At 40.6% G+C, this 12,573-nt stretch overlaps 1 protein-coding gene across 2 annotated transcripts in view; it reads right to left on the bottom strand.

Annotated features, from left to right (window-relative positions):
• NSF (N-ethylmaleimide-sensitive factor) overlaps positions 1-12,573 on the bottom strand; it is a 183,386-nt gene that overhangs the window by 168,364 nt on the left and 2,449 nt on the right. For both annotated transcript variants that reach the window (XM_006833530.1, XM_006833531.1), the window contains exon 2: positions 120-205. In XM_006833530.1, the coding sequence (XP_006833593.1) occupies positions 120-205 (86 nt within the window). The remainder of the gene's footprint in view (positions 1-119; positions 206-12,573) is intronic.

Consider the following 12,573-nt stretch of genomic DNA (forward strand, 5'->3'; position numbering starts at 1 on the left):
AATTTAATGTCTCAAAAACACAAAACAAAAAAGTTTCCTAAAAAAAAACCATAAGAACTCTCCAGAAGTTTCTAAAATACCACTGAGCACGTTAGAAGAAAACAAAGTCAGATACTCACTGGCCAGACTGGAAATCCTTTTCATTCACAACTGCACAGTTGGTTAAAGATAATTCATCTGTGGGACATCTTGCAGCTTGCATACTCTACAAAAATCAATGATGAGGAAAATAAAATTAAGTCACGTTTTATTACTTTCAAGAATATTTTTTGCCCTTCCGCTCTTCTGTTTCCCATTACCACAAATGCTATTAACACCGATTGCTTCTGACTCCTAGCATCCCTTTGTCTCTGTGGAAGGAGACTGTGCGTTCCCCACTTGCTGTGGTTCTTTAAAACATGCCATCACATGGGCTTTTACACGCAGGGGCTAGAAGAAGGGCATGCTCCCTCACCAAAGCACTACATGGAGGAAGATTTTCTGCTCTAAAAGAGAGTAAAGTAATCACAGAAAAAGCAAAGGGAACAGAAAGACAAACAGACATCTTGAACCACAGTTTAAATTCCTGGAGACTTACCCTGAACATTCATTGTCAGCTACCAAGTTCTCTTATTTGCTCATGTTTGTATGAATTGGTTTTCCACTTCATCTTGACTATCATAAATACAATGAAGTTAATTTAATACATTTGATAAAGTATATCATTGAAAAGTATCTTTCAGAAGAATTACTAAGTGACTATGAAGCAGCCCTGGAGGCACAGTGGTCAAACAGCTAGGCTGCTAACCATAGGTCAGTGGTTTGAAACTACCAGCTGCTCCTTGGGAGACATCGTGACAGCCTGCTTCCATCAACGTTACAGCCTTGGAAACCCTTTGGGGCCATTCTACACTGTTCTGCAGGGCTGCTATGTACCGGAATCAGCCCAATAGCTGAGGGTGTGGTTAAGTGGCTATGAACCATCTTTCCTATAAATCGACAAAAAACATCTTCCAAATGCCTCTCAATAAAAATAACTGCAAAATACATGGGGGGAAAAATACACCTAAAACCAGCAATTAGACTTTTTGGTCAAAAACTACTGGTAAAATATTCCTTCGTACAGTTTATCCTTGAAACACAAAGGTAATGTCATAAGTCAACCAATACTCCTCCTATTATGCTCCAGGGTCTCTGAAATGAGATACGGCACTAGCAGTCACAGTTTGCTATGGCTAAAGCACTCATTTTTTAAACTCCAAGCTAATGCTAATTCTTCTTAAATGTGTCTCCAAAATACTAATTTACAAAGGAATATAAATTACATTTGTTTTGCTATAACTTAAAGTGGATATATCTACCTGAAAGGGTTGCAAGACATCCTATGGGTAAAGAAAAATATTAGTGGTTCTCTTTGATGGTGGTGGTGATTGTGTTCCATTGATTCGTAGTGACCCTGTCAAGGGTTTCTGAGGCTGTAAAACTTTATGGGAGCAGAAAGCTTCATCTTGCTCCTATAGAACGACTGGCAAATTACAATTATTGACTTCACAGTTAGCAGCCCAGCTCGTAATTCACTACACTACCCATACTAGTATTTGTCAAAGTTGAACTTCACCCCAAAGATATGCTGTGCCTTAAGATACAATGTAATGGTACCTACAGTGTTGGATAAGGCTCTGTTGGATAAGCACTGGATTGCTAACTTCAAGATAGGTAGTTCAAGCCCACCACTCCATGGGAGAAAGAAGAGGTTTTCTGCTTCCATAAAGATTTATAGCCTTAGAAACAAAGAGGTTGGAAACAAAGAGGAAGGATCAGTACTTGGAAAATATGGCCTTGGTGATAGAAATGATGCTGGAGATCACATGTCAGAATTTTGAAAGACTTACCCATTGCAAATATCTTTTGTAAACAACATAAAAAGTGACCATACACATGGACCTCACCAGATGGAATATACAGGAATTAAAATGACTATATATCTGTGGGGGGAGATGGTGGAAAAGCTCGGTATTATCAAGCAAAAAAAAGGCCAGGGGCAAACAGTAGACTGGACATGGAGTCAGAAAACCAAAAGGGAAGAACACACTCAGCATTTCTCAACCTAAAAGAACTGAAGAAAAAGTGCAAGTCTCAACTCGTAATACTGAAGGACTCTGTGGGCAAAATATTGAATGATGCAGAAAGCATCAAAAGAAGATGGAAGGAATACACAGAGTCACTGTATCCAAAAGAAATGGTCGATGTTCAACCATTTCAAGAGATAGCATTTGATCATGAGCCAATGATACTGAGGGAAGGAGTCCAAACTGCACTGAAGGTATTGGCAAAAAGCAAGGCTCCAGAAACTGATGGAATATAAATCTTTACGGGAGCAGAAAGCCTCGTCTTTCTCCAGTGGAACAGCTGGTAGTTTCAAACTGCTGACCTTGAGGTTCACAGCCTGATTTGTAACCACTATGCTACAAGAGCTTCTTAGCTATATAATTAATGATTTGGCTAATAGTGTAAAGTATTATTTAGAGTAGTCAATGTCTATCACTTGGCAAGAATATACATTAAAATTCAAGCTATAGATCTTATTTATAAATGTCAGTAGTTTAACAAATGATAATTTATTAAAGTATTCAGAAATAAATGCCTCATTTATGCATCCATTCAACAATCATTTACTGAATAAGGCTTCCCTGCCAGGCTCCCACCTAACCTATAGGAACAAAGTCTGTTATCATCTCACATGTTGTCAATATTATTCTCTAGGGAACAAGTCACTATAGAGATAATCATCTTTCAAACCTCCCAACATAGGTGCCTTTAGGGAGACCTAGAATTAGGAATAATTGCTATTTTCATTGCTTGTGAAATCAACTAAAAAAATGTTTGTCCACAAGTACATAACACGAAAACTATTTTACACTAAAAAAAGAACAGCAATAGTGAAGACCTGAAATACTCTTTATTGTTTAGTGATTTTACAAAATAAATGAATGATGGATTTAAAAAATGGCTTTAACTTGCAGATTTGATTTTTTATCTGAAATGAATAACTCTTCCATTCTGTCTTCCACCAAAAATCTAGATATATGCTAGTGAAAACCAGGACGATAGCACTTCATTCTGAATTTAGCGAAGAACCAAAATAGCCTGCATTACTCATCCATAGCTGATGCCAGCATGAAGCTCTGGTAGTGTAGTGGTTAGGAGTTGGGCTGATAACCTTGAGGTCAGAGGTTCAAAACTACCAGCCATTCCATGGGAGAAAGATGAGGCTTTCTGCACCTATAAAGATTGACAGCCTTGGAAACCCTATACAGGGTTGCTAGGAGTCGAAATCGACTCCATGGAACATCACCACCATTAGTTCATTTGTTTTCAAATCTATAAAGCACTAAGTAATGATAAATTATTACCATGCTCTGACTTAATGTCAGCAAAGAAGTCAGCTGAGTTTTACTGAAGTGTATTTTGTGTCTCTCCTTATTTAAAATTTTAAAAAGTAAGTCAAAAACAATCCCAACAGATGAAGAAAAGCTGTAGGATAAGCACTGGATTACTAACCACAAGATCAGTGGTTCAAATGCACCAGGTGATTCTCAGAAACCCACATATAGGGTTGTTATGCGTAGGAACTGACTCGATAGCACTTAATAACAACAACATACATTTTTTTAAAAAGGATGAGGAGTGCATTGTTTCTAGAATTCATATTTTTTGTTGTTGTGCTGCTGAGTTGTGACCCTGCATAGGGTTTCGAGGAGATTTGAACCACCAAACCTGTGGTTAGCAGTCCTGTGCTGTGTGTCAGAACCGACTAGATGGCTGTGTGTCAGAAATGACTAGATAGCATTTAACAACATTAGTGCACTTAGAGACAAATTAACAATTGAAAATGAATTAAGGTTAGACCCGCTCACACTCATAAGCAAACTGGGTATAAAACAGAGACAGCATTACAAATCAGTGGGCAGAAAGGGTGAATCAATAGATGATACTGGAACAACTGGCTATGCACATGGAAAAGATAAAATTAGCTTCGTAATTCACAGTAAAAACAAGAATACATTCCAGATGGATCAAACAACAAAATGTGAAAAGTGAACTTTAAATCTTTTAGAAGAAAATCGTTATGACTGTTAGGTGGGGACAAATTTCTTGAAAAACACACAAAAGTACCCATCATTAAGGTTAAAAACTGGGTATTTATTGCTATAAAAATTTTTAAATCTAAAACTCCACAAACAAAACAGTTATCATTGTTGGGAGAAACTATTTTGCACTAATGAAGGATCAGAACTTCAAGTACGCCCACCTCTACCTCCACACTTGAAAAAATGACTAACTCTACTAACCAACAAGAAAGATACCAGCAGTCCAACAGGAAAATCTGGGCAAAGCACATACAAAGGTAATTCACAGAAGAGGAAATCTGAATGGCCAAGATGGAAAATGCTCAATCTCACTAGTAATGAGAGGGAAATTGCAAAATTAAACAAACTTTTAGAATAGTTTTACATCTATCAAACTGGTTAGAATTACTTGTGAAAGAGGATATGGGTAGTGGGCACTCAGATACTGCTTTGAGGCCTACTTGACAGCACTTAACATAATAAAGGCATGAAGTGGTTGGCTTACAAGCTTTCATGAGTGTGCTTAGTGTCAAAATGAGGTGGGTAAACTAGAATCCCCACTGAATAGTCTCCCTCTTTCTCAGATGGATCTAGTGAAAGGAGACAGGGGTGATGGTGGTAGGATTTTATGACTCAACTGTGAATCATTGTTAGCAGGATTATACATCATTGTCAAACTGCAACTGTAGAAGATGTGTAACTCAAAGTGGGAAGTAGTTAATTTGTCATTTCAGGATCAGACCATCCCAAGGCGATCAAAAAGGAAGAGCATGAGTGGAGTGTGAGATTCATACCTAGGAAAGCAGTTGAGAGCAGAGACTGTGGCCAGGGTGGTGGCATGGAGAGACAGAGCAGTTGCAGGCGCTAGGCCCATGGACTGAGAAAGTCTGTGTGCCTGCGAGCAGAATGTGCCCTTTAAACATTTAAATGAATACATATATATATTTTTTAAGTTCCACTGGGTTTCAAAATGATGCAGCACTTAACTACACTTTAAAGATTTCAATTTTATTTTCTAAAAATTTTTACACTTACAGATACCCTTTAAGAATTCTACTGAAGTGATACACACACAAAAACAATTCCTGCATACAAGACTGTAGAAAGCCAGTGTGTTTAAGATAGCAAGTCTTTTATTTAGGAACTAGGACTACTGAACACTTTATAGTCTTTGTTTTGATTTGAGTCTGCACATGAGCTATCCCCAATTAATAGCTTGTCCAAAACTTCATCTGAAGGTTGGTTATTTGGAAATGACACTATTCTCTAGTAAGAAGTTATAAATGGCTAGGTGTCTAGCATAGACTGCAAGGCTTTTTCAATAGCTGTCACTTCCTAATTGATATTGGAGAGACTGACAGACCTCAGAGACACTGCAGGTTGAGCTCTAAACCACCACAATAAAGTAATTGTTGCAATACAGGGAGTCACAAGACATTTTTGGTTTCCCAATGCATATAAAAGTTAGGTTTACACTAGACTGCAGTCTACTAAGTGTGCCATAACATTATGAAATGTTTTGAAATGTGAGAATGACCAAAATGTGCACAAAGACACAAAGTGAGCACATGCTATAGGAAAATGGTGCCTACAGACTTGCTCGACACAGGGTTGCTACAAATTTTCAGCATGTACAAAATGCAACATCTGTGGAGCTCCATAGAGCAAGGTCTGCCTGTACTGGCCTGCCCAGTCAGAGTGTTGAATTAGGTAACTTATTTTTGACACTCGTCTACGGCTGTTTCAGCTCCTAAGGTCTTCTTTCCCTTGGATTTCTATTTAACATCATCATACTCGCACTTCTTTGCAACAGATTACCTCCACTAGATGTATCAGAAGGAGCTCTGATAGCATAGTGGTTACAAATCTGGCTGAGAATCACAAGGTCAGCAGTTCAAAACTACCAGCTGCTCCACGGGAGAAAGATGAGGCATTCTGCTCCCATAAAGATTTACAGCCTCAGAAACCCTGTTCAGGGTCACTATGGGTCAGAACCAACTCGACGGCACTTAACAACAACAAAGATGTTTCAGAAGAAAGGATTTATAAGGAAATCCATTGGTTTTATTTGCATTGTTGTTAAGCATTTTCGAGTCATAGTAACACTGTATAGGGTCTCTAAGGAGCTGCTGGTGGGTTTGAACTGCAGACCTTGCAGTTTGCAGTTCAGTGCTTATCCTACAGTGCCACACCATGAAGGTATGCATATCTTCAGAAAAGGACTGCTGACTCTTCTGTGAGATTTCTGGCATTTTAACAAAATAAAGTACAAAAAATTCAGACAGCATTAATTTTTCCCCTTCTTTTCTTACCAGTAGGGTAATGAAGTTCTGGTGTGGCACTGTGGGACAAGGTTGGTTTGAGTCACAAGGTCAGCAGTTCAAATTCAGCTGCCGCTCCTCAGAAACCTTACACAGAGTTGCTAGGAATCAGAACTGACACAACGACACTTAACAACAGGGTAGTGGTGGCAGGGCACCCCACCTACTGCCATCAAGTCAATTCTGACCCACAGGGACGCAATAAGACAGAGTAGAGCTGCTTCATAGAGTTTCCGAGGCTGTACATCTTTACAGTAGCAGATAGCCTCATCTTTCTCCCCAGGAGCAGCTGGCGGGTATAAACCACTGACCTTGCAATTAGCAGCCTGACACTTAACCCACTGCACCACCAGGGCTCCTTGGTGGTAGGGAGGTGGTGGTGGTGTGTGTAGAGTTGACTCTGACTCGTAGTGACCCTGTAAAGGCTATAAATCTTTACGGGAGCAGAAAGCCACATCTTTCTTCCACTGAGTAACTGGTAGATTGAATTTTCAGGTGACCTTGCTGAACTTGTGATTAGTAGCTAAAAGTGCAACCTACTACGCTATCCAGGATCCTCTGGTGATAGAATGTTGTGGCTAAGTGCCATCGAGCCAGTTTCAATTCACAACAACTGAAGCATAACTAGTGGGTTTGAACCACCGACCTTGTGGTTCCCAGGCCAGTGCTAATCCTACAGCGCCACACCAGGAGTCTTGGAGCAGTACCCAGAGTCAGCTCTCCTAAACTATTACTGCCACAACTTGAAGTTTCTGTCTTTCCCCTACTTGATTCCAGGATTCCTGAGTAGCTAGAGAAAGGGAATCCTAAAGCGGGTATGCAGGTCTGGGGCAGTGATAGTCCTCTGTATGTCAAGTTCATTCTTAACTAAGAGCATGTACAAATTTCACTGTAAATAATAAGGATTATGACTTTGGGAAAGGAGCTCTGGTAGCGTAGTAGTTACGAATCAGGCTGCAAACCGCAAGGTCAGCAGTTCAAAACTACCAGCTGCTCCGCGGGAGAAAGATGAGGTTTTCTGCTCCCGTAAAGATTTACAGCCTCAGAAACCCTGTTAAGGGTCGCTATGAGTCAGAATCGACTCGATGGCACTTAACGACAACATGACTTTGGGATGTACTTTATTACTTTTGTTGCTGTTGTTGTTAAACATTGTAGCATTGTTTTCAACTCACAGTAACCCTGTATAGGGTTTTCAAGAAGTGACTAGTGGGTTTGAACCACTCACCTTGTAGTCAGCAGTCCAGTGCTTATGCAACTCTCGAAAATAAAACAAAGAAACAAACAGCTACGGAAACATATTACCTAAAATTGAACCTTTTTGAAAGGTCACAGGGAACCAAATAAATTCAAATCATCTGATCATTTATTATAAAATGTATCTAATTTATCTTTCCAGATACACTTAAGAAGCACAGTGCCTTTGTGCAATAAGCACTGAATGGTGAGACACAAGGTAGACAGTTCAAGCCCGCCAAGCCACTCTGAGAGAGAAAGATGAGGCTTTTGCTTCCATAAAACTGTACAGCCTCAAAAACCCTACACAGGGTCACTATACATAGACATCAGCTTGACAGCACTTACCAACAACAATATACTTAGAAATATGGAGAAATGGTTTTCTTCTAAATTCTTCACTTCTTAGATTAGGGTCTCCAAGGCATTTCTAGCATTAATCCAGTTCTGATAACCTAAATGCTATATACTGAATAATATAGCAGGTTTAATCTTTGTCCAGCCAATTACCCCGATTAACTAAACAGGATGCTTGCTTTTTTGGTGGGAAAAAGCAAAGGACAAGATATAGTTTACACTGCTAGTCTACATCATTGACTGAATTAAAAAAAAAAAAAATCTTCAATCAGTGAGCACAGTCCCATTTACAAAATGATGCTAGAATGCCAAAAGTAGATTCACTAAAGCATTGGTGGTGGTTATGTGCCACGGAGTCGATTCTGACTCATAACAATCCTGTTTAGGGTTTCTGAGTCTGTAAATCCTTACAGGAGCAGAAAGCCTCATCTTTCTTCTATGGAATTGCTGGTAGTTTCAAACTGCTGACCTTGAGGTTACCAGCCTGACTCATAACCACTACACCACCAGAGCTCCTTACTAAAAGCAATACTAATTCAAAATAAAGTTTCTCCCACAAAAAGGAAATGCAGAACCCATTTTACGAGTACTGCTACAAGGTTAACTCTATGTGCTGAACATCTGTAGCTTCTATGGTTGTGCTTAGGTGCTGTCCAATCAGTTACAACTCACAGAGACCCTAAGTACAACAGAATAAAACACTTTCGACGAAGGCATCTCTGGGTGGGCTCAAACCTCCAATCTTTCTGTTACCAATCAAGCACATTAACCATCTGTACAGAGACATCTGTTGTTATTGTTGTTAGGAGCTGTCAAGTTGTTTCCAACTCATAGCAACCCTACACACAACAGAATGAAATACTGCCTGTTTCTACATCACCCTCAGAATCATTGTCATGTTTGAGCCCATTGCTGCTGCCACAGTGTCAATCCATCTCATTGAGGGCTTTAGAAAAGGATATGTGTGGGGTGGCACCAGACCTCTGCTTACTTCAACAGGGGAAAGGAAAATTTGTCCAATGCCAATTCCTATAAGGCTGAGGTTAGACAAGCCTCCAGCTTTTTATCTTTTCTACCAAATCTGACAACCACCACCTTATTCACAATTATGGGTTTATTAGGGAGTTTAACAGATAACACTTCCGGATTAGAAGTGCTCAGAAGAATTCTTTCAATCAGGGCAACCTCTTCCCAGCCAAGCCTGCAGGCAAGCCTCTCTGCAGTCCGTGGCCAGGCCTCTGCCCAGCTTGGGCCTTGTTACAAAGTTCTTTCAGAGCTGCTGATAAATGCCCGAAGGGCACACTACTAAGCCAAAACCTGAGCCCGAGGCACTCAGCTCTAACTCCCTGGGTCAGCAAACTTCACACCTCTGTCCCTAAGCGAGCCTGGTGCCAGAAGACACTCTGCTCTAATCACTCCATGGGCTGGGAAACCCACCACTGGGCTTCATGCTCTGGCTCTTGGTTCTGCCACTGCTGTTCTTCTGTCCCTTCTCTAGAGTCACAGGTGTGACCCCTGGATCTCAGGGTCCAAAGGACACACTCCACTCCTGGTTCTTCTTCTCTGAAGGCAGTGAGATCTCCCTTCCTGCTTCTAAGATGTCTCATTTGAAACCCACGTTAGAGTTTTAAGTTTCTGCAATCACAAACACTTAACAATCATTCATAACTGAATAATATAATTCTACCAGCATCTGGAAGCATACTGGTTACGAATCGGGTTGCTAACCTCAAAATTGGCAGTTCAAAACTACCAGCTGTTCCGTGGGAGAAAGATGAGGCTTTCTGCTCCCGTAAAGATTTGCAGCCTCGGAAACCCTGTGCAGGGTCACTATGAGTCGGAACCAACTCCACGGTACTTAACAACTACAACAACCAACATCTGCCCCTACCTTCTCTTACCCAGTCTCATAAGGAAAAAGTTGTTTGGTGGGAGCTGCAAAGACTAGGTAGAAGAGCCATAGGAAGTAATTCATTGCACTGCAGGCATCTTCCTCTTTTTCAACGACCCTCTACTTTACCAAGCATAGTACCCTCTCCAGGGACTGGTCCCTCCTGATACCATGTCCAAAGTACATCCTCTAGTCTAAAGAGCATTCTAGCTCTACTTCTTCCAAGACAATTCTTTCCTTCTGGCAGTTCAAGGTATATTCAGTATTCTTCACTATCACCACAATTCAAATGCATCCAATCTTTTCTGATCTTCCTTATTCACTTCCAGATTTCACATGCGTATGAGGTGATTGAAAATACTATGACTTGGGTCAGGTACACCCTAGTCCTCAAGGTAACAGCTTTGCTCTTGTCCTCATATGGCCATTAAACTAGTTGGTGACATAACTGGCATCATCAAACTAACCTGAATTCAAATTCTGACTCTACTGGCCATATGAACCTGGCTAAGTCACTCAGCTTCTCTTCTGAGTAAAATAAATACTACTTACTTTAATGTGTTGCTTTGTCAGGATTAAATGAGATGCATTTATACTTAAGTAATGGTATCCAAAGAGTCTTGGTGTGGCGTAGGATAAGCATTGCACTGCTAACCACTGTCGGTAGTTCAAACCCACCAGCCACTCCTTGAAAATCCTATATTTTCTGCTATAAATCAGAACCTACCTGACAACAACAATGGCATCCCAATCCGCTAGGAGAATCCTTAAGGGCTATTTCTGATTATCTTATTCTACTCTTTATTACTGAACTGAATGTAGATACAAACTACAGATGAAACAAAACTGTGAGAGCTACAATGTTGCATAACATGAAAGAGTCAAGAAGACCTTCAACAGGTAGCAGACATGCTCTGACCTAAAAAGATGCATTGTAAAAGATATAAACGTAAGATCTTTTACTTACAAACAGAAAAAAAGAAATGTGTACAATACTTCCAATAGGAATGAGGGAGCTGATTTTAAAAGAACTTGAATTTTTAATTGACTGCAAGTTCAGTATTATCAAGAGTGTGATTCATGGCAGAAAAATAAGCTGATACAATTTTATCCTGTACTACTAATAATAATGTCCAGCTTAAGGGAATAATTTCAGAATATTTTGCACTGATCACTATGTACCATTAGGGAACATTTTAGAAGGAACGTTGACAAAACAGAGCTTTTCCAGAGAAAGGAATTCTAAACAATGCAGTTTGGCAGATAGGATGTACAAGGAACTGGGGGTGTTTAGCTTGCAAAATAGAAAATCTAAGGGATATGTAACCTATCTTCTGAGCAGCTCTCATATGCAAAAAGAATTGTGTTTAGTTCTATGTGACTCCAAACTGCAGAAATCACGTCCGTGTGTATGTGCAAGTACATGCAACACCATAATGAGCCCTGGTTGCAAAGTGGATTATGAGCTGGGCTGCTAACTGCAAGGTCAGCAGTTTAAGTCTACAAGCACCTCTGCAGGAGAAAGATGAGACTTTCTGCTCCCAGAAAGATTTACAGCCTCAGAAACTCGATTCAGAGACTTGGAACCAACTCAACGGCATACAACCACCACCACATGGAATGCCATCTAAAAAGCAACTTTCTAATAGAACTGACAAGGAGCTCTGGTAGCCTAGTGGGTACGAATAGGGCTGCAAATCTTAAGGTCAGAAGTTTGAGACTACCAGCTGTTCCACAGGAGAAAGATGAGGCTTTCTGCTCCCGTAAAGATTTACAGCCTCAGAAACCCTGTACAGGGTCACTATGAGTCGGAACCAGCTCCATGGCACATAACAATAACAACAACAATAGAACTGATGCTAGAATGGGCTGGCTTCATGGTGATGCATGCATCTTCTATCACTAGATTAGATTCATTTTCAACAAAAATGTACTGAGACACAGTGGCTGCAGTTGTGAGGATGGCACAGGACCAAGCAGTGTTTTGTTCTGTTGTGCACAGGGGAGCTATGAATCGGAACTGACTAAACAGCACCTGATACCACAAGGTCCCAGGCAGTGTGCAAAGCACAGTTGATAACAGTGAGTACAGAACATGGTCTCTGCATTTCATGGAAGGTAAAATCTACTGTGGAGGTAAATATCACTCACACGGCGTGGTAGTGGCTGTGTGCCATTAAGTCAGTTCTGACTCACAGTGACCCAAACTGAAAACCAGGTAAAGTCTCTAAAGAAAGGAACACAGGTCTTCTAGGTCATGTGACAAAAGATCCTAACTACAGTGTGGGATCAGAAGAGGCTTCCCTTAAGCAGCTGAGGGTCCTGAGTAGGAGTTAAATGGGTGAGGGATGAGCAGTACACAGGAAGGAAACAGCACATGCAAAGCCTCGTGAGATAACAGAGACCACTGCAGTCAGTAACGGGGAGAGCAGAGAGAAGCAGCAATGGAACCACAAAGATCCTTAGGGACTGGTCTTCTCAAAGCAGTGCATGCTAATGAGAGAGGGTTTTCAGTCAAACAATGGGACAGGGAGCATGGTAGCTCCATACAGTAAGCACACAAGGTCCATGGTTCAAACCCACCAGTCACTCAGTGGGAGAAAGATGAGGCTTTCTGCTTCCTCAGAGATTTCTGTAAAAGCCTTGTTAACCCTATATA

Source organism: Chrysochloris asiatica, unplaced genomic scaffold (genome assembly GCF_000296735.1).
Source record: "Chrysochloris asiatica unplaced genomic scaffold, ChrAsi1.0 scaffold00007, whole genome shotgun sequence".
In the NCBI taxonomy this organism is placed as follows: Eukaryota; Metazoa; Chordata; class Mammalia; order Afrosoricida; family Chrysochloridae; genus Chrysochloris; species Chrysochloris asiatica.